At 37.3% G+C, this 23,755-nt stretch overlaps 1 protein-coding gene across 1 annotated transcript in view; it reads right to left on the bottom strand.

Moving 5' to 3' along the window:
- Nucleotides 1-21,911, bottom strand: part of LOC135204841 (ras GTPase-activating protein raskol-like) — a gene marked incomplete at its 3' end in the record, with an annotated part of 167,669 nt that extends 145,758 nt beyond the window's left edge. The window contains 2 exon segments of the mRNA XM_064235049.1: nucleotides 19,817-19,918; nucleotides 21,755-21,911. Coding sequence (XP_064091119.1) covers nucleotides 19,817-19,918; nucleotides 21,755-21,761 — 109 coding nt within the window.
- Between the last annotated feature and the right edge of the window lie 1,844 nt (nucleotides 21,912-23,755).

Below are 23,755 nucleotides of genomic sequence, written 5' to 3'. Positions count from 1 at the left end.
CGATACAGTTTTCTATATGTTCGCTTTCCGCTTGCTCGGGGAGTAAGCCTACATACTACTTTGTTGTTGATTTTGTTGTTGTTGGGGGGTTAGGAAAGGTCTATTAAAGAGCCCAAAAAGGTGTGAAAAAGTAGTTTCGCTGTGAATTAAAGATACAGGAATTTTAGTATCGGATATTTATGATTTATTTATGAGAATAAAAATGTAAAAAAAAAAAAATAATAATGTTTATGTTAAACAGTACAGAACATTTATTTCTAATGAAATATAGCTTACTTATTTCAATTTTCGTTGGTGAAACAAAGTGCTATTTGACCGCAGATTTTAGCGTGCCCTACGAGTAAGCTGGAGGAGGTCGGATCACGCCTTGTTGAGATGGGTAAATGAACAGTTAGAAAGACAGTGATGGTAAGCGTGCAGAAAGGGAAACAGAAATATGAACACGTGAGGAGGAAGTGAATTCAGGAGTCAGTAACAGAAGAAAAGGAGGAGGTAAACCAAATTGGTTTACCCTCGTGTTGCAAATGTCCACGAAGACTGACTCCTGAAGTCTTCTGAATATTTCTCTTCCAAAAACAATAAAAAAAAAAAAACAAGAAATAGGCCGAAACATTTAAGCATGACTTTGAATCATTAGGAATCCCCTTTGCAATCTCCCAAGTGGGGATTTCTGGAATTCCGGGAATTCCTTGTGTAACCTGACCTCCTCCTCCTACTCCTCCTCCTCCTCCTCCTCCTCCACCACCACCTCCACCTCCACCTCCTCCCTCCTCCTCCTCCCTCCTCCCCCCCTCCTCCTCCTGCCAGACCTTTGATATGGTAAAGACATTGCAGAGAACAAACGTCCAATGCATAGCGTTACAACTCCCCTGAATCGAGGGGGAGCCGTCACAAGGGCCGTTCCTTTCTCTGATTCCACGAGTCTCGTTTGAGCTGCCTCGTCTGTCATGGGTAAATATTTGAAGCAGACTTCTACAGAATTTTTTTATCTTGTTTCGTTAGTTATGGCTCTACTGGTAATGACTGAACCTCACAAGAAGGAAGAAATAGGTTGCTCTGAGCACCAGCTGAACAGGACTTTATGACGTTTAGTCAAATGAACTTTTAACGAAGGTTTTCTGAACATTTCGACGACTCGAAAGCCCAGCTATTCTGTCAAACAGAACGAACCCTTGTAAGAGGCGACTCCACTGAGCAAGTCCCAGAGAGGGATACTGGCTCTGAGGAAGTGAGCCTCTACAAAGACCTCCTCCTCCTCCTCCTCCTCCTCCTCCTCCTCCTCCTCCTCTCCTTCCACAAGAGGAGGTACTATAACGCCACTTATTGAACTTTTAGTCTTTGCAATATCTTTACCATATCAAAGGCCCCTGAGAAGTGAAGGTATTCCTGGAATTCCCATTATTACAGAATTCCTTATTCACGGAGGTTATCTTTGCATAGGATATCTCCGGAATTTCAATTTTCATTCGATTACTCTTCGACTTTTTCTAAACCTTTGGAAAGCCCGCTAAAAGTGTCTGGGAACTTGAGATTATTTCATAATAATATACTATAGGTAACTCGTTTTTAACGAGCTTGTCTTCATCTGCAGTTTTTATTTGTAGTGATATTGCAGTGTTTCAATAGAATTGACTTGATGTCTCACTCTTATTTGCCTGTGACCGTAAGCACACAGCTCATGACTAAGGCTTTTATTACAATTTACATAAGATGACCAGGTAAGTGAGGAACGCTGGGATTCTCATTCCATTGGCTGATGAGAAAACATTTTACATACCGTTAGCTGATAAATAATTGGGTCGTTATGTAGAAAAATATTGATAACTGAAAGCTAATAGTTTTGGTCGAAGAACTGAAGGTCTACCTAACGCCCAATGATGACACACATATATGTACATACATACATGCGCACACACACGCACACACACATATATATATACTGTAAGTCATTATCCAAATGGCCTGGAAGAAATATCTGCAGTAGATAGTTTCCATTTTTTTTTCTAACAAAATTTTATTTTTAGTTTTCTGTAAATGAAAACTGCTGTAGCTGGCTTTGTCTGTCCGTCCGCCCTCAGATCTCAAAAGCTACCGAGGCTAGAGGGCTGCAAATTGGTATGTTGATTATCCACCCTTCAATCATCAAACGTACCAAATTGCAGCCCTCTAGCCTCAGTAGTTTCTATTTTATTGAAGGTTAAAGCTAGCCATAATCGTGCTTCTGGCAGTGCTATGGGTCCAAACATAGGCCACCACCAGACCGTGGCTGAGTTTTATTGGCCGAGGCTATGAGTTTTATGGGGCGTTGCTGAGGCTACCACCGGACAGAATACTAGATTTTTGACTTGATGTTATTGGAACACTATTATAATGTCTGCTGTGTCAGAAACCATCGCAAGAATGACGCAATGTTTATTTAGCATGATGCTCAGTCTGCTATAGTAGATTCACATCACCCGTGCATCTGATGTCTAGGCCCGCTGCTGAATAACAAAACGTCACACCTCAGGCAATGTTATCCGAAATTCTAGTCCATGATAGTTTTCCACCTTCCCTAAAATTTCAGGTGTTGGGATATAAATACAAACCTTGCTCTGTAAATTTTATGTATTTATCTATTTGTTCATTTATATTTTTCTTTTTTAATGAGTGGGATCTCTTCTTTCTCTATTTCCCTTTACTTCCTCTGACTTCTTCCTGATGGACACCTTAATATTCTTTGGAAGCGTCAGTTTCAAGTCATTGGCCCCTTTAGTGGGCTTGTTCCATATAAATAGGGCTCATCTACTGAATAATAATGATAATAATAATAATAATGATAATAATAATAATAATAATAATAATAAATGTTAGATATGAAAAGGCTTCATCTTCTAAATATAATAATAATAATAATAATAATAATAATAATAATAATAATAATAATAATAATAATAATAATAAAAGAAAGAAAGGAAAAAATGGATAAGTATCAAGACCTGAAAATAGAAATAAGAAGGATATGGAATATGCCAGTGGAAATTGTACCCATAATCATAGGAACACTAGGCACCCGATCCCAAGGATCCCATGAAAAGGAATGTCTAGGAAAAACTAGAGGCTGAAGTAGCTCCAGGACTCATGCAGAAGAGTGTTGATCCTAGAAACGGCGCACATAGTAAGGAAAGTGATGGACTGCTAAGGAGGCAGGATGCAACCCGGAAACCCCACACTATAGATACCACCCGGTCGAATTGGAGGACTGTGACAGAGCAAAAAAAAAAAAAATAACAATAATAATGATAATCTTTGGAATCTTGAATCACAAAATCAATGGCCCCTTTGGTGAGCATGTTCCATGTGAATAGCTTTTATCCACTAAATAACATTATATATACATATATATATATATATATATATATATATATATATATACTTATATATACATATATATATATATATACATATGATGGATAGATAGATAGATAGATAGATATATATATATAGATAGGTAGAAAGATAGATAGATAGATAGATAGATAGCAGTTAAAAGCAGATCAAAGGACCAGAAATGAAGAAAAGAGGAACACGGACTTACAGCATCCTAACAGAAGAAAATTCAAACAAGGCGTGATCCGACCTCCAGCTCACTCGGAGCGCGTGCTAAAATCGACGGTCGAATACCACGTCGTTTCACCAACGAAAATTGAAATAAATACGCTATATTTTATCAGAAATAATTGTTCTGTGGTGTTTAATATGGACATTATTTATTTTTGACATTTTCTATCGAATAAATAAATCATAGATATCCTATCGTAGAATTCCTGGAGCTTTAACTCAACGCGAAACATTTTTCAGACGATTTTAGGCTCTTCCACAAACCATTCCCACCCCCCCAACAAGAACAATAACAAGAAGGTAGTTTGTATTGTAGGCTTACTTCCCGAGTAAATGAAACCCCAGTTAGCATAACTCTCCACAAAAGAAATTGCACTGAGCTGTCGAAATCTCTCGTGATAGAACAGTCAAATACACCTAGATGAAAGGCAGGAGTGTATATATTCAACCTGGGAACTGCGTGTGAACTCCGTGAAAGGCTGAGTTTCAATAAACACCTATACTCGGTGTTTTTCATCTGTCCACCCGCCTGTGGTGTTTGCGTATGGTAACACTGCATCCCGGGCTTTAGATAGTTACATTCAGCTTACATTCAACAATAATAACATCCTATTTCGAATATTAACGGTGTAATTCGCATACAGTAAATTATTAAAACACTTTTCAGTTACAAATATACACCCAGATATCCTTCTATTTTCCTAAAACTTACACATAGCGTACCTATCTAAAGCCCGGGACGCAGTGTTACCATACGCAAACACCATAGGCGGGTGGACAGATGAAAAAAAAAACAGAGTATAATTGATGACGCCTGCATCTCAGACGGAACTTCTGGGACACATTTGACTTTGGAATTACGATTCCAGTTTCCACCTGTAAGCTTCCCGGTGAGAATGTGCAGTGAAAGATCGTCGAAAGATATCGCAGCGTTTGATCGCAGATTTTTTTTTTCTTCACTAAGTTCTGGAAGAGGTGGTCTGGAAAAAGGTGAAAGAAGCCGCTAAACGTAGGTGAACGAATCAGGAGAAAGGTCATAGGAAGTAAGCAGGATTTCACATTACATTTTCAATTTTTTTCCTGCCATTGTAGGGCTCTCAACTTCATAGTCAGAAAAAATACATATATATATTATATGTATATAAACAAAGCTACAGCCACCAAGGAAAAGTGAAACGATGAGATTGCTAAGTTACTTTCGTCTTATTACCAAAATGGGGTCACACCATCTCAGTTTTTTACTTTTCATTCGTGGCTGTAACGTTTTTTTTTTCTTCGTGATTTAAATTCTGGTGAGATGGGGTCTTAGCCACGGCGAGTATTATTATTATTATTATTATTATTATTATTATTATTATTATTATCATTCAGTAGATGAAACCTATTCGTATGGAACAAGTCCACCAAAGGGACCACTGACTTGACTTTGAAGCTTCCAAAGAACGTTGGTTTGAACCTCCCACCGCTAAAGACCCCCCAACACTGCGGCAGTAACTGATCACGATGCAGAGCCAGTGATTTTTCATCACCTTTGGGAGACGCGAACCCCCCAGCACGACATCTGCTGAGTGGCATGCCACGACACTAACCACTGTGCTAGCAGTCTAGTTTGTTCCGTAGTTTGCAAACGAAGGTGAATTAAACAAAGAGACAAATATAATAATAATAATAATAATAATAATAATAATAATAATAATAATAAGACGTCTGATAAAGTTGTTTATACAACAGAATTGTATTTATTCAACACGAACCATGTCGTCATAGTCGTCAAAACTGAAATAAAACTAAGATTTCTGTTTTCTTGGGGAGTAAGCCTACAAAGTACTTTGTTCTTGCTGTTGTTCTTGTTGTGGGGAATAGGAAAGGTCTATGGAATAGACTAAAAATGTCTAAAAAAAAAAACTTATTTATTAGAATGAAAATGTAAACAATGAATAATGTGCTGTATGTTAAACAGTACAGAACAATTATTGCTAATTAAATATAGCGTTTATATTTCAATTTACGCTGGTGAAACAACATGCTATTCGAGCGTAGATTTTAGCACGCGTCCCGAGAAAGCTGGAGGTCAGATCACGCCTTGTCTAAAAAGCGAGGTCTAGATATTCAATTTTAAATGCAACTAATTGGTTAGGTCATTAATAAACAGAAATAGTTATAACAGTGATGAATTAGTGCATCATCTCTTGTCTCAAGTCCTGCTAACCTGCGTTCGATCCCCAAATCAGGCGAAGAGAGGAGAGTGATATGGGCGCGCTTCTTTTGCAACTTGGAAAGTATCTGGCTGTTAGTCGACTCCTGTGGGTGTCAGGATAGGAAAACTGACGTATGTCGTGTGACCAGAGCTCCACTTAATAGTATGGGAGGGTCTCGATGACGTCATTCAAACCCTAATCTCTCTCTCTCTCTCTCTCTCTCTCTCTCGCTCAGGGGTCGCTCACCATCTCCTCTTATCATTCTATCCTCTCTCTCTGGGAAAGACACTGAATAAGCAAAGCCCTTCCTGTCTCTGTCTGTCTGTCTCTCTTTTTCCATACCTAGGAAAGACATTAGATAAGCAAATACCTTCTCTCTCTCTCTCTCCTCTCTCTCTCTCTCTCTCTCTCTCTCTCTCACCCAACGGAATCCCCGTAAACAAAAGGTGTCGATATCGGAGCAGACGACGACTGTCTTTTGTCTCCTCAGTGGCGACTTCGTAATCAGCTCTTCCTCCGTTGCGTTTTTCTCTCTCTTTTTTTCCTTATTCGTTTGATCTGGCTTTGCTATTCTTTCGTCTTTCCTATTTAAGGAAATCGATGGAGTCTTCCGTTATCAAGATATTTTTGTGATTGTACCCAAGGACGGAATATAGTAATGGTGTCATTGATTTATATATATAACATTTTGAGATATATAAATGTGTGAGTATATATATGTAGGCAAAATGGAGTACCCGCTGCAAGGCCTTTCGACTCTTGTCCTTTATTCAGCAGGAATCCAACACACCTGAAGAATTAGTAGACCTACCCAAAACAGGGGTACACAACTTAACACGTTTACAAATTATAAAGATAATAAAGTCCAACTGCTCGGAAGCAGAGACAAGACAATGAAAAGATTATCCAAGGCGGTGATTGACCACCCAACAAGTTTATATAAAAGTACAACTCAATAAATATCATGATGGCCTAAATAAAAACAGACATTAAGTCTACTTTAGAATTGGAAAAAGAAAGCTGCCTCTCTATCTTAGATGTCTTAATGCAAGAATCATTTCAATGCAAAATCAGTATTCATAGGAAACCAACCAACAACTTCACTTGTGTCTATTTTCATACAGGGCACCATCTTAATACTGAAATATCAATTTTTTCTTCAATGTTTTTACGAGCATTGCACATTGTCAGTCCCTAAAATTTGGATCAAGAAATCGTATACGTAAGAAAATTAGGTACAGATTTATGTTATTCTTCACATTGATTAGATATTTGCTATAATAAAGCTCACAAAAAAAAAAAAGTTTTATAATGAAAGTAACATGGAGAAAGAAAGTTCTAAGAACATTCTCAACTTGCCTTATTTTAGCGGTTTTGAAACCATAAAATCATTGTTAGTATCTTTTAATGTCCACCTTTTTATTTCCTATAATAACAAACTTTAAGGAATGCTATTAAAAAATGACCCCTAAGGAGAGCAACAACATAATATATAGAATTCCATGTTTGGACTGCTCCTCTTTTTGTATCAGCCAATCTAGCAAGGATTTAGAAGTAAGATTTAAATAGCATAAGTATTCGGTCAAAACTGGGCAAACATCTAATGCAGTATTCATTCATTTAAGTGAAAACTCTCACAGGATGAATCGGACAGGCAGTGCAGCAGTTACTAGATCGAAAGATTTCTTCTCTCGAAATCTTTTAGAATCCGCCATTATACAACTTACTCCCAATTGTAAGTTTAACCTTATCTCTGGCCTCTATTATTTAGACCCTTGTATAATCAAAATGTTTAAGAAAGACCTTAAAGATAAAATCACTAACTTAATTTAAAAGATTTGCTACCTTATAGATATTTCCTTTGTATCTGTAAGATGAATATATTTTTTTGTGGAAATGTTCACTTTGCAATAATTATTATTGTTGACATAAATGAGATTTAATGAATTATACTTTTATAATATATTTTGCTGGTCAGTCACCGCCCTGTACAATCGCTTGATTGTCTTGTCCCTATTTCCGAGCAGTTGGACTTAATCTTCTGTATACTTGTCAAGTTGTTAACCCCTGTTTTGGGTAGGTCTGCTCATTCTTCAGGCATAGTTGATTCCAGGTAGTTACAAGTATTCCTTTATAATCCCTTTCTGTCATTTAGAAGGGCTTTCTTTGTAAACTTACTTTCATATTTATATAAATCTGCTTAGTCAAGGGACAAGATTCGAAAGGCCTCGCAGTGGTTGCTCCATTGCTTCATTTCTGCCATTATTTACATTTTCATCAATTTCAAATTTTTGTGATTCAATTATATATATATATATATATATATATATATATATATATATATATATATATATATATATTATATATATATATATATATAATATATCAAGCTACAAATGTCCTTTGATATTCAATTCACTCTAACTAGGAATTAACATATTTTCATATATATTAACCGAAGAGGAATTTTTTAGTTGATAATAATTTCGTCCTCTCGTGGATTCGACCAGCACCAGCGGACTGAGGAGAAACCAGGACTTCAGTGAGTTATCGACTCGGCCAACATATATATATATATATATATATATATATATATATATATATATATATATATATATATATACATATATATATATAATTATTAAGTATTGTATTATATATATATATATATCTATGTGGTGTGTGGTTTGTGTGTGTGTGTGTGTATGTGTGTTGTGTGTGACAGACAAAGAATTCCGCATCAAAAGACGTTGGTATCTGGAAGTTTTCTACACAGGGCTCATCGTTGATATTTGAATGACGTCAGTGAAGGCATAGAAATATATTTACGACAGATATTTCCACCCCACTGAGACGCCGACGGGACTGGCGGCCTGATAAGGAAGTAGGGTTCAGGAAAGCGAGGGAGGTTTATATATATATATATATATATATATATATATATATATATATTGATCATTTTTAAACATCATTTTCTACCTAAATTTAATTAAATCTTCTTCGATTCCACATCCGTAAATGATTCCAGAACCAGAAGGAAGAAAATTATGGAGCGAGAAGAGTCTGAATCCGGAGCCATCCATAATTGGAGCGACCATTATCGCTGACGTCCGGGGAAGAAGGACACATCCGACGGCGTCCCGCAGGAATTCCGGAATGAGATTTCCGAATGAGATTCCCAGGGGACGGAATGGGAGGAGGAAGAGGAGGAGCAGACAGGGAATGGGAATTGATAGGGAATATGGGAATGGGGGCCCCCCCACATGGCTTCTGGAACGATTCCAAATGAAGGACAAACGGGAATGATATTGGGCCTTTGGGAATGGGAATAAATTTGATGCGTGATCGATGGAGGTTATGAAGCTTTTAACAGGTCGGGAGAGAGAGAGAGAGGAGAGAGAGAGAGAGAGAGAGAGAGAGAGAGAGACTTATCAAGTGTCCAAATATCGCCTGACATGACAGTGTAAAAGGGAATATATTTGGTTGACATAGAGGATATATATTCCTGATGTATTTACTAAGGTTCCGGATATAATTGGGTCTTTTCTTTTATTTCTCAATATTTTTCCTCTGTTGATTAGTATTGTCTCAATAAACAATCTTGTTTGGACATTTGCTTTCTTTCTTAGCTCGTGAATCATTCAGAACTCTCTCTCTCTATCAGCATAGTAGTTTTCCTTACATTCATAAATATACTATCTATGTATGTATGTATATAAGTCAGACTGGGGAATGTTGTATACTTATGAACGAAGATCTAGCCATTCTGTGGAATGAGTTGACAATCACTTGGGCGTTTACGTAAGAGTCCATCAGCTGCTAAAAAAAAAAAAAAAAAAAAACTAAAAAAAAAAAAAAAAAAAACGGCCCTACGATGCAGATAGAAGAAGCCTTCCTTTCCTACACTGCCCCCTCAATGAATTTTTTAGTTTGATGGATATAACTATACTCCAGACTTCCTCTCTCTCTCTCTCTCTCTCTCTCTCTCTCTCTCTGTGAAAGTTGCTTCCTTGGATGCTGTGCCTGAACAATATTTGGGGGAACTTTTTCTGAACGGTTTTTGGCTGCGCAATATTTTGCTGCTCATGGGATTTTAACTGCTTCGGATCAACTCTCTCTCTCGTGAAAGGTTGCTTCCTTGGATGGATCTGATAGCCTGAACCAGTTATTGGCGTTTTGGGGGAATTTTCTTTTTTAATTTGCGAGGTTGGACTGCTTCATATTTGTTTTACTGATGTGGGAGTTAACCCACACACTCTCTCTTCTCTCTCTCTCTTTCTCTCGTTCTCTCCTTAATAGGTATGAAATTCTTGCATCTATCTAATATAGATATATAGAAAACGATGCTTACATAATATAAGATTATACAGTCTTAAGTTGGTCAAATATAGGGATTATATTTAATCATCCAAATATAATCTTCTAATTTCGTCATCAAAAACTCAAGTAATAAATAGTTATAGATAAACAAACATAAGGGAAAAGGCTTTGCTTAATAGTTAACCATTTGTCTCAATGCTCTAAGAGCCAAAGCCTGTGTTGTCATGAATGGTAAACAATCGTGAGGTCCAAATATCGTCCTCCAGAATACTTTGGTGAGAGCAGCTCCCTTTCAGCCGATCCGTTTGTCGCTTACTCGGGGAGTAAGCCTACAAACTACTTTTGTAGTTGTTGTTGTTATTGTTCTTGCTGTTGTTGTTCTTGTTTGGGCATAAGGAGAACCCTATGGAAAAGACTAAAAAGGTCTGAAAAAGATGTTTCACGTCGAGTTAAAGGTGCTGGAATTTAAGGATAGGGTATTAATGATTTATTTATTAAAATGAAAATGTAAACAATAAATAACGTGTATGGTAAATAGCACAGAACAATTATTTCTAATAAACTAAAAGTATTTATTTTAATTTTCGTTGGAGAAAAAACGCTCTATTTGACCATAGATATTTTAGCTTGCGCCACGAGTTAGCTGAAGGTCGGATCACACCTTGTTTGTTTTCATCACTGGTTTCCTCCCCATTTCAAGAAGGTTTTTTGGATCTTTCCTAGAGAGTGACCCCCAAGGTCATCCCCAACAGGCTGGTACTAAACACGTGGCAAAGGTGTATCCATACCAGGAAAAAAAAAATTGCATCTTAGTTTAACCAGACCACTGAGCTGATTATCAGCTCTCCTAAGGCTGGCTATAAGGATTAGATTTAGATTTCTTGACGTGGCTAGGAACCAATTGGTTACTTAGCAACGGGACCTACAGCTTATTGTGGGATCCGAACCGCATTATATCGTGAAATGAAATTCTAATCATCGGTAACAAATTCATCTGATACTGCATTGGTAGCAGATGGGAGCGAACTCGGGCTACCAGACTGATAGGCGAGTACGCAACCCACTCGTCCAGTGAGGAACTACACGCCGGGTTAAAACTCTTTGGGGTCGCTAGCTAACCGAGACTGAGAGCCCCTTCATCATCTCCGCTGTACTCCTCAGATCTTCGGCATTTGACCAAGATACTACAACCACTCCTTTAAGTTTCCCTTGAGACATTCAGTCAACCAGTGCACATCTAACACGTTACACAGCCACTGATATCTTGACAACACCTTTTGAACATCACCCATCAAGTACCGCTGTAGGGGGATAGTGCTGTCAGTGAACCTCAAGCTGTGCACTGTAAGCATTACTTACGGTTCTTTGCAGCATCCCTTCGGCTCCCAGATGCAACCCCTTTCAATCCTTTTACAGGACCTCTGTTCATACTTTCCACCCCTTCAAACCTTTCTTATCTCAATTTTCCTTCCAGCGCTGAATGACTCCATAGGTCCCAGCGCTTGGCCTTTGGCCCAAAGTTCTGTATTCCATTCCCATTAACGGCATTCACACGTATCACCTCCAGACCCATGTGGCTGACATTGCTGACATATTTTAAATCAAGGTAGGTCCTGTCATCACAGGTCAAATCTTCTCCTGCTGGACAGCTACCTTTGTAACCTACCCAAAAGCCTTTGACATAATATTATACAGAACTGCCTCACGACACCCATAGGAGACATTTCTTCCCATTTCAACTTATCAGCCTAACTCTTCCCTGACACTTCTTGAGATGTATGCTCACTTTTGCTGACACCATTTTGTACGTCGGCCCTCTCTGGCAACAGCCATTCCAGCCAACAACGCCGAAAGATTCCCAACTTTCTAATGCTGAGAGCATCACCCTCCTCAGACATCCTTCTAGGCACCTGACAACACTCTTTCTGACATCACCCAAGTCCCCATGTCAGGTCGCCAAGTCCTCATGTCGCTGATCACCCGAGTCCTCATGTCATGTAGCCAACAGCTGATCACCCGAGTCCTCATGTCGGGTCGCCAACAGCCAATCACCCGAGTCCTCATGTCGGGTCGCCAACAGCCAATCACCCGAGTCCTCATGTCGGGTCGCCAACAGCCAATCACCCGAGTCCTCATGTCGGGTCGCCAACAGCCAATCACCCGAGTCCTCATGTCGGGTCGCCAACAGCTACCACCTTAGCAAGTTCTGCCTTTAAAGCACCTTCCATTTTTCTGACACCACCCCATTACCCCAGGAAGGGGATAGTGCCGTCAGTGCACCTCACGCAGTGCATTGTAGTCATTATTGAAGGTTCTTTGCAGTGTCTCATCGGCCCCTAGCTGCAACCCCTTTCGTTCCTTTTACTGTATTTCCTTTCATATTCTCTTTCTTCCATTCTATTTTCCTCAATCCTCTCCTAGCAATTATTTCATAGTGCAACTCCTTTGAGGTTTACCTCCTCTTACACCTTTCAGACCTCTTACTGTCAATTTCCGTTACAGCCCTGAATGACTGCATAGGTCCCAGTGCTTAACCTTTGGCCTCAATTCTGTATTCAGTTCAACAACATCATTACTACTCTGTCTTATTCTCCTGCCTTTCCATCGGTTTCCAACTCAGACAAGAACTCCTGAAACCTCCTCCAGTGATTCCTTCAACGTCTCGTCATTCCTTTTCGTCATCCCTCGACCGCTACCATCTGTGCCTCCATCCCACGTGCCCACGACCCCCTACCCCACTGTTCTCCTCCCCCTCCCCCTCCCCCTCCCCAGCCCTGGTTCCTGGTTCCCAAGCGCTCACTCCACAAACACAGTTGCAGGCACACTACACTATTCGCGTGAGGTGCAGAGCTTTATAACTTGAGACAATTTTACTTTATCGCTCGTACTGTTATTACATTACTTTTACTGGCAGTGAATTTCCCTTATTTTTAGCTTACTCTGGGAGTAAGCCTACAAACTGCTTTCTTGTTGTTGTTATTGAGAGGGTAGGAAAGGTCTGTGTAAGAGCCTAAAAAGGTCTGAAAAAGATGTTCTGCGTTGAGTTAGAGAGACAGGAATTTTAGGATAGGATATTTATGATTTATTCATCAGAATGGAAAGTAAGAAATAAATAATGTGCATGATAACTAGTACAAAACAATGATTTCTTATAAATTATGACGTATTTATTTTAATTTTCGTTGGCGAAGCAACACGCTATTTGACCGAAGATTTTAGCATGCACCCCGAGTAAGCTGGAGGTCAGATCGTGCCTTGTTTTTTTAAATTATGAATGTCTTTAACTTGACTTTGATTTTAATAGCACATCAGCCTGTTTAATCCTAACCCAACCAAGACAACATCCGGAACCCCAAGACTCTTCTTCTTCTTCTTCTTCTTCTTCTTCTTTCATCTCGCGTCAAAACAAGATCAGAGGCGAGTTTCCCTCCTTTTTTTTTTTTTTTTTTTCTTCCTCATAAATCAACGTCAGAGCGTTTGATCCCCACTTTTTGTTTCTTCCTTTGTTTCTCCTGACACTTTCTCTTTATCGTCTTCGCGAAAACACGTGTCTATTTTTCCAGCAGTTTGTTTTTTTGGATTGAGTGATGGTTTTGAACGTTTGGTTTTCCATTTTTATGTTTGTCATTTACCATTGGTAGAATAATCATTCGATTTTTTCCAGCATATTATTATTATTATTATTATTATTATTATTATTATTATTCAGTAGACGAAACCTACTCATATGGAACAAGCCCACCAAAGGGGCCATTGACTTGGATAGCCATGATCGTGCGTCTGGCAGCGCTATAGATGCCAACCGCACAGGCCACAACCGGGCCGTGGGTGAGAGTTTCATGGGCCGCAGCTGAGTGATTCGTGGACCGCAGCAGAGAGATTCGTGGGCCGCGACTGAGACTTTCATGAGCCGCAACTGAGAGTTTCATGGGCCATGGCTGAGAATTTCTTAGGCCGTGGCTGAGAGTCTAGTGGGCCGTGGCTGAGAGTTTCCGTGGGCCGCAACTGTGTTATATGCTTTAATGAAAACGCAATTGCGCTGAAGGAACTAATTTTAGAAGTTTGCTGCCCTCTTTTCAATTACTGATTTTTTGTTTCAGAAATCATTTCAACAATCGCCTAAAAATAGGACAATGAATGTAACATAAAAAAAGAATAGTTTTCAAACTATTTCAGTTCGAATACTCCGTTTTTGGGACTTTCTTTTTTGATGACTGATTTTTATTTCGAAAACTTTGGTCTTTCATTACTGTATTTTTACGATAAATCCTTTATAACTTGACTCAAAAATTGTCATTAACTTCTATCAGTTGAGCTACCTTTCGTTATCGGGGGGAGCAGGGTGTGATCCGACCTCCAGCTTACTCAGGGGGGCACGTGCTAAAATCTACGGTCAAGTAGCCTGTTATTTCACTAAGGAAAATTGAAATAAATACGTTACATTTTATTATGAATAATTGTTCTGTACTGTTTAACATAAAACACTGTTTATTGTTACATTTTCATTCTAATGAATAAATCACAAATATCCTATACTTGCATTTCTGCATCTTTAACTCGACGCGAAACACCTTTTTCATACCTTTTTAGGCTCTTTCATAGACCTTTCCTACCCCCCCAAACAAGAACAACAAGAACAACAACTCAACGCGAAGCACAATTATCAAGACCTTTTGATGCATTCCTACCCCCCTTCAAATAACAACAAAGTAGCTTGCAGGCTTACTACCCGAGTAAGCGAACATCTCCTACGGATCGCTGAATTCGGTGTCTCCTCCCATGCACGCATGCGCGGTAGCGCAGTTTAGCTGCCTCCAAGGCCTTGGCTGCCTCCAAAAAGCCTCTCCTTAGTTTACTTCGTCATTACACCTCCCCTGGGAGCCTTTCGGCTCCCAAGGAACCTCGTAAGACCTTCCTGAGAGCTCCGGGTTTACGACGACAACCTGAAGGAATTATATATATATGTATATATATATATATATATATATATATATATATATACTATATATATATATATATTATATAAAGGAAACTCCATTATGGTCACGCTCTCCAAGATCCCGAGTCAATCAGGAAGGAAAGATAATAAAAAAAAAAGTTTAATATTGCTGGGAGGAGTAATCCCCTTGTATAAAAAGCTTACTGCAGCCATTAATGCTTTTTGAGCGAGCCACAGCCAAGAGAGAGAGGAGGAGAGAGAGAGAGAGAGACAGAGACAGAGACAGAGACAGAGAGAGAGAGAGATGCCATTACACGTAATATATTCACTAAAGGTCGGTTTACGGTATTATATATGATATAAATTTTTTTTTCTTGAGTTGAGAATTTCCTCAGAAAATGTCATTGCACTATATAAATATTATTTACCCTTTATGTATCAAGGAAACATCGATTCTCACGCGAAGCACTTGTTATGATTATTATTATTATCATTATTATTATTATTAGTTAGTAGTAGTAGTAGTAGTAGTAGTAGTAGTATTATTATTGAAAAAGAAACCCACAGAATCACTGTGTAACTTGTTTACTTCTAAGTACTTGCATTTAATTTTACTCAGAAGTAAACAAGTTACACAGTGATTTTTGTGGGTTTCTTTTTCAATCTTCAGAAGAAAACTGGAAGAAGTTTTTGTTTGATTCATTATTATTATTATTATTAATTATTATTATTATTATTATTATTATTATTATTATTATTATTATTATTATTATTATTATTATTATTATTATTATTATTATTATATGAAACCTATTCATATGGAACAAGCCCACCAAAGGGGCCATTGACTTGAAATTCAATCTTCCAAAGTTTATTATTATTATTATTATTATTATTATTATTATTATTATTATTATTATTATTATTATTATATTATTATGTTATTATTTCAACACATCGCCATTAATATACAAAACTCGTCTCCACCAAAATACAAATGAATTCATTCGAATGACGCCCTTGGTAACAGGGGTACTCTCCATTAGTCAAACAAAAAATAAATACACTTTAAAAATAAATACACTTTCCATGTGTTTACTTCTGGGAATTCATTCGTTAAATTATTATTATTATATTTGTTTTTTTGGTCTATCACAGTCATCATTTTCGATGGGTGGTTTTTATAGTATGGGGTTCCAGGTTGCATATTGCCTCATTAGGAGTCCATCACTTTTCTCACTATGTGCGCTGTTTCTAGAAGCACGCTTTTCTGCATGAGTCCTGGAGCTACTTCGGCATCGATTTTCCCAGGTTCCTTATTATTATTATTCCTAAATAGAGACCCCCCAAGAAAGTTCGGGGGTCGTTATGTTGTACTAATATTTCTTGGGGGTCATTTATCTCTGTGATATTTACAGTCTTTTGTTTATGGTTTTATAGTAGACACCAACGGACTTGTAGTAAACGCGAGGCCAAGGCGGATACATACCGGGTTAAAACCCCATCCTTGGGGGTCGCTATCAAGAAAGATCCCAAATAGATATGTAGATAAATGCTTACAAGCCAGACAAACTATTTATTTCACTTACAATCTTAGTTGACGTTTCGGGTTTCGCAAGCCATCCCACACTTCCCATACCACTAAGGCCTGTTGCACACGCCTTCAACATATGGCTCTTGGTGAAGTAACGATTTTTCTGGTCAGTAACTGGATGGGTAACAAGTAAGATAGGATGTTACGTCCACCAACTTCATCCCACAAATACGTGGCGAAGTAAGTTAAGTATACCTTAGTTTAGCCATACCACTGAGCTGATTAAGAGCTCTCCTAGGGCTGGCCCGAAGGATTACAGTTTTATTTACCTGGCTTGGAACCGATTGGTTACTTAGCAATGGGACCTACATCTTATTGTGGGGTCCAAAGCACATTATATTGGGAAATGAATTTCTATTCGCCAGAAATAAATTCCTCGGGTTCCACACTGGCGCCAGAATACGTGGTGTACAGCTTGTAATGCTGTATGAAAGTTTCAGTCAGTAGCCAGTGTCATGAGCATTTATAGCTAACTCTAACCTTAAATGGAATAAAAACTACTGAGGCTAGTAGCGAGCTGTAATTTGGTATGTCTGATGCTTGGAGGGTGGATGATCAACATACCAATTTGCAGCCCTCTAGCCTCAGTAATTTTCAAGATCTGAGGGCGGCCAGAAAAAGTGCGGACCGACAGACAAATAGCCATCTCAACAGTTATCTTTTGCAGAAAACTAAATATCCATATAGGAGAGATATACTGACTAAATTGGATTCAGCCCTGGGTCGATGACATGATCATTTTGAAGCTTTATGAATGGTGGAAAAGATAAACAAAATCGTGATGTGAGGAAGGGTTTAGAGCAGTGGTACTCAACCAAGGGGGGGGGGGGGGATTTCCCCTGGGGGTGAATTTCTGAGTTGCAGAGTAGGAATTGTGACCACAGATTTGCAGTCTCAAACTGGCTCTGGGACCACACAGAATGCAGTGCTGCACAACTGAGAGGTCATGCCGGGCTTTCTCTCTGCTAGCTTGTGTGTTTGTGTTAATATTTTGTTGTTTTTGTTTGAGCTGGCCTTATGCCAGCACGGGCTCTTGCTCATAGAGCAGCCCGTAAGGTTAATATTTTGTTGCATATTACTTGGAATACCCCTTTTGAGGCAGATAACTGCAGAAAGGGGGTTAGGCTAAGGGAAAATAACAGTTAAGAACATGACGAGAAGTTAAAGAATGGAAAACACTCCAAGGGTTGACAGGAGTAGAGTGAGATGCTGCTCTGATGGTGGTGATAGCATGACTGGGTGGCTGGCCATTGTTTCTGAGGTATATCTGGGTGAGGGAAAAGTTCCAAAGGTGAGAAAATAATTGTGCTGCTATATAATGGCGTGTGGTAGTATTTTGATTGAGATGGTGGAATATGTAACGGCGGGAATGATAGAGAGAGTCTTGTGAGTTTAGCTTAGGAGGAAAGTGTGTTGTCCACTCCTGTTATGAAACATTATGGGAGGAGCTTAAAAGTTCTGGTAAAAAGTTGCACATGTTATACATACACCTTGAGATAACTTCTGGTGAAATTTATGTAAAGGGTAAGAATTTGAAAGCTATTAAATGTTTCCTTGACTAAAGACTGGAGAGTGACTGGTTTGTCGTAAAAGTCGGATTGAGACAAGAATGTTTTTATATCTTCATGACTGCTTTTTGTCTTTATAGATATGGTGAAGTGAAATGTCCAAAAGTGGGAACTATTCAAGTAAAGATATGAATGGGGTAAGAGGAGAGGCCATGAATTGCGTTTGAAATAGTTGATGCTTGCAGATGGCACAATGCTAAATGAGGATAGTGATGAGGAACGGCAGTAACTAGAAAAAGAACTTAAAAGTGCTTGCAAGAGGAGAAAGCTGACAGTAAACACCAGCAAGCATAGATCCATTACAGTAATATAAAACAAGGGAGATGAGCAATGAATATTAATGGCATTTGGGAATTAACTGAATGGATGAGAGAAGATGAGATCAACAGAATATGTGAAGCAATGAAGGGAGAAGATTGTATAGAAGGAATGAGGATGACTGGATTGTTAATGAAGCTAGGGTGCAAATATTCGAAAAGACGGTTAAGCCAATTCTCTTTTATGGAAATGAAGTGTTGAATACAAGTGAAAAAGGCCAACTATGCTATAATGAATTACTTGCACAGTAGACTTGCTGTAAAATGGCACAGATAAGGGAGAAATTTAGATGTCCATAGAAGAAATGATAAATGTTTTATGCAGTGCTTTGAAATGGTTCGGTCACAAGGAGAGAACGGAGGGTAATAGACTGGTGGAGAAATGAAAGAGTATAATTTGGAAGGAGACGAAGATCTAGGACACTGGATCTTAAATTTTTACTACCACGCCCCCTCTAAGAGTTGATCCTTCCACCCCCCCCCCCCCCACCCACCCCTCGCATCTATAAAAAAGAAAGAGGTGCTGGGAAGTCCAAACGATTCTAACTAGAGTACTAGTCTATAGGAAACTAAACGTTATAAGGAGAAACCTTTGCATTTTTTTCATAAACTTTTCTAAATATTAGTTACTCACCTAGAAATTGCTGATGCCCCCCCCCTAGGGAGGCGTCCCTCCCCTGCCCCTGCCGCCCCGCACCCCTTTAAGAACTGCTAATCTAGGTGTTTGAATAGACTGAGTGGAAGTAGATTCAGAAGGGAGGGTTTTTGATACCAAGGAAGCCAAAGTGTGACAGGAGAAGAGTGAGTCTAATAGATTCAGTTTAGGTAAAAATTGTTATTGACTGATCTGTTATATATATATATCATATATATATATATATATATATATATATATATATATATGTAAAGGCAAATGCCAAGGGGTGAAAATGAAAAAGAGACAACGGAGTGGTGCTAGATCCTTCGACTTACTTTCCTTGCTTAGCAGACAGCTAAGTATAGGACAGTAGCTCTAAAGGCCTAGACCTACCCCGTTGTTACACTCTCCTCCGTGGCATTTGCCTTATATATATATATATATATATATATATATATATATATATATATATATATATATATATATATACTACATACATACATACGTACATACATACACACACAAACACATACACATTGACACTTGTCCACATATGGGCTGTTTTAAAGAAATCATAGAACAACATAATACTTAAAACTGCGATAATTACAATTACAATGATAATTGGCAAAGCCTGACTTACCCGTATCATCGGAGAAGTTATAGAGGCACCGGCGGAAGGACCTCCATTCTCGTTGCGTCTGGAGGGAATATCGCCGCTGCTTGATTTTCTTAGCAGTCTCCCCTGTAATTAATAAGAGAAAACGTTTATTCTTCCATAAGAAAGAACGTTTTAATGGTACACTAAATTAAAATGACGATATCACACTACATAGACACTACATATTTCTTGATGGGGTCATTATCTTTAGGATATTTACAGTCTTTTGATTGTGTTTTGACTGGGTTAAAAACCGCCCCTTGGGGGTCACTACCTAAGAAAGATCCCAAAGGAGTATTAAACGAATAGCAAGCAAAATGTTGAAGCTCCTGCCATTAGGTAGAATGTGGAACCTAGGATGGCGTAGGTTATGATAATGTCTCTGAAAAAAATTACCAATAGAATTATTTTTGTGGGCAAGTTTAAATAATTCTTCAGGGCGGACGCAGTACACTAAGTTAGGTTAGGGACCAGGATTATTATTATTATTATTATTATTATTATTATTATTATTATTATTATTATTATTATTATTATTATTATTATTATTATTATTCAGACGATGAACCCTATTCATATGGAACAAGCCCACTAAAGGGGCCACTGACTTGAAATTGAAGCTTCCAAAGAATATTAAAGTGTCCGTTAGGAAGAAGTAAGAGGAGGTAATACGAAAGAAGAAAGGGGAGAAAAAAAAATAGTGAAATAAAGAAAAAATGTATTAAAATGCAAGGAGAATAGTAAACTTCTGATTCAGGAGTACCAACTTCTGATTCAGGAGTACCAACTTCTGATTCAGGAGTACCAACTTCTGATTCAGGAGTACCAACTGCACGACATCCTCTGCAGGGAGGCTGTTCCACAGTCCAGCGGTGTAAGGAACAAAGGACCTCTGGAATTCTGGAAAAGGTCACAAACAAGAGACCACCCTGCTCAGCCAAGCTCAAGAGTGCAACTGAAGGGCAGCAATTCATCTATAGTTTGGGAGAGCTTGCACCTTATTTCGTGGGGACCACTGAATCATTTATAGTACAAAAGCAGCATTTTACATTGTCACTCTGAAATGGTATAATGTTCGTCTCCCTCCTTCGAATTTACCCTCCAATTTATCATTCCTTTGTTGTGTCAACCTTTCTGATTCGTCACTCCTGCCTGGTAACCCATACGTTTGTCTTTTAAGATTTACACACTTGTGAGTTAATCCACAGGTTCGCTTTGTCGCTCTGAATTGCTCCTATTTCCTCAAAATGGTCTTTTATATAAGAACAATTTTTGAATTGAATGGTTTTTCATTTGTTTCATACACTTATTATTATTATTACTAACAAATTAGAGGGTGTGGTAGGGGGGGTGGTTAGGATGAAACCCCATTATAAACCATCTTAGGGGTCCCCACTATAACCCTGCCACGTTTCATACCCATCGGACCAGCCGTTTGGCCGTGAATGAATGACAGACGGACGGACAGACATTACGCCCATTATAGTAATATTATTAATATTATTAATTATAATTATTAAACCTATTCACACAGAACAAGTTCACGGAAGGGGCCACCAACATGATACAGAGCACAGTGATTTTCCATTGCCCTGGTTGGAGACGACGCGAACTCCGTGACATCTGAGTGGCATGCCACGACACTAAACACTATACCAGCAGTGGAATTTAATTTATACAAGGTCTTTTTAGTTCTTCTTACTACTCTCTGTTTTCTTCAAGGTTAATTTGGATAAGGGGACAAACAACTGTTGTTGATAGAAGCGGAGATAAAGAAGGGATATATTATATAGATATATATATATATATATATATATATATATATATATATATATAGTACACATTTGTGAGTATGATTTGATGCAATGTATATATAGTTACAAAGAAACACTACCGAAATGACGAATAAAAAAAACTCACCTTCCATATCTTATGTTTTTTCACTCAAAATATAAAATTAAAAAAAAATAAAAAATGAATGAAAAAAAACTTCCACTAGAACTTGGGCATTAGTAACACGGGACAACCTCGCGGTAAACACTCTAGCGATTGACTGGGCATCCTATACCCACAGTGGCCCGAGTTGCGTATATAGCCGTCCCGTATATCCTTCTCAACAACCTGTTTGGCAAATTGCTCGAGTGCCAGCCACCGAGTGAGTCATCCCGAGTTATAACTCGAGCGACGAACGACAATGGCTCTGGAGCGATTGCGAGTAATAATATAAAAAAAAAAATGAATGGGGACACCTCTGGCTCCGGGGTTTTAAAAAAAATCTTTTCTCTCTCTCTCACTCATCTCTGTATACTGTTTATGAGCGTCGCTAACTTTTTTGGACCCATTGGAGAGGAGGCATCTCTCTCTCTCTCTCTCTCTCTCTCTCTCTCTCTCCTTTATGATCCTATGATTTTTTATCCATTGCATGAGGTCTTGCATATTTTTTAATAAACCATTGTTATCATTTTGAAATGAATAAGAAAATTAATTCCAGGTATAATCTTAACTTTTATAATTATGTTTATATATATATATACTAATATATATATATATATATATATATATATATATATTTCAATGGTTAGATATATATATGATGTAGTATAAGTTAGCATATGCGTATATAATATTTCTAATAATAAATACTACATAATTATTTCAGCGATTATGACAGTCACTAATTGAATATAGATGCAAAATCTTTCACAATAGAAATAATATAATTTTGCGGTTCAAGCATATGCGTAATATTGCAGTATTCTGTGATAATAATAATAATAATAATTTATCAATTACAATAAATAATAAATATTAAGTATTAATTTGATTATTTATAATTAATAATGAATAATATAATTATATAATTAATAATTATATATAATAATAATTAATTAATTATTAATAAGTTAATAAATAATAAATTAATAAATAAGAAATAATTAAATAATAAGTTAATAAATAAGAATAAATAAAAATAATAAATAATAAATAATAAAATAATAAATAATAAAGTAACAAGTAATAATTAATAATAATAATAATAATAATTTAATAATAATAATAATAAGAATAAATAATAATAATAATAATAATAATAATATGTAAGATGGCAGTGCTCAAAGTTATTCATTATTATTGTGAATAAAACAGAAAATTATTATTAATAATAATAATAATAACTGTTCTGTTTATTCAATAATAAGAATAATTTGGAGCACTGCCTCATTATTGATTATATATTATTATTATTATTATTATTATCATTATTATTATTATTATTATTATATTACGAAATAATCACAGTTATGTTTATATGTAAGAAAATATATTTAAAAATAAATCTGTACAGAATTTATATTTAAATATATGTGTTCTTTTGTTTCTCCATGTCAAGACTATGAGTATTGTCGCTTAGTCGGGGAGTAAGCCTACAAACTATTTTGTTGTTGATCTTGTAGGGGGGGCTAGGAAAGGTCTATGGAAAATCCTAAATAAGTCCGATAAAAGGTGTTTTGAGTGAGTTTTAGAAACAGGAATTTTAGGATAGGATATTTATGATTTATTTATTGGAATGAAAATATAGAACAATAAACAAAGTACATCTTAAACAGGACAGAACAATTTTTTCTAATAATATATAGATTATTTTAATTTTCGTTGGCGAAACTACGCTCTATTTGACCGTAGAGTTTATCAAGCGTCCCGAGTGAGATGGAGGTCGGATAACGCCTTGTTAATTATTATTATTATTACAATTATTATTATTATTATTATAACCTATATTAGTTCTCGAAGACAATAACAAAGCCACGCCCAAGAATAGAGCAGTCCCAGTCCACACGATATATGTTATATTAATTTTTGCTTACTATTATATTATTTTTTTTTTTTTGCTCTATCACAGTCCTCCAATTCGACTGGGTG

This window comes from Macrobrachium nipponense, chromosome 47, assembly GCF_015104395.2.
Source record: "Macrobrachium nipponense isolate FS-2020 chromosome 47, ASM1510439v2, whole genome shotgun sequence".
NCBI classification, from domain to species: domain Eukaryota; kingdom Metazoa; phylum Arthropoda; class Malacostraca; order Decapoda; family Palaemonidae; genus Macrobrachium; species Macrobrachium nipponense.
This window is presented reverse-complemented; position numbering and strand designations above follow the sequence as displayed.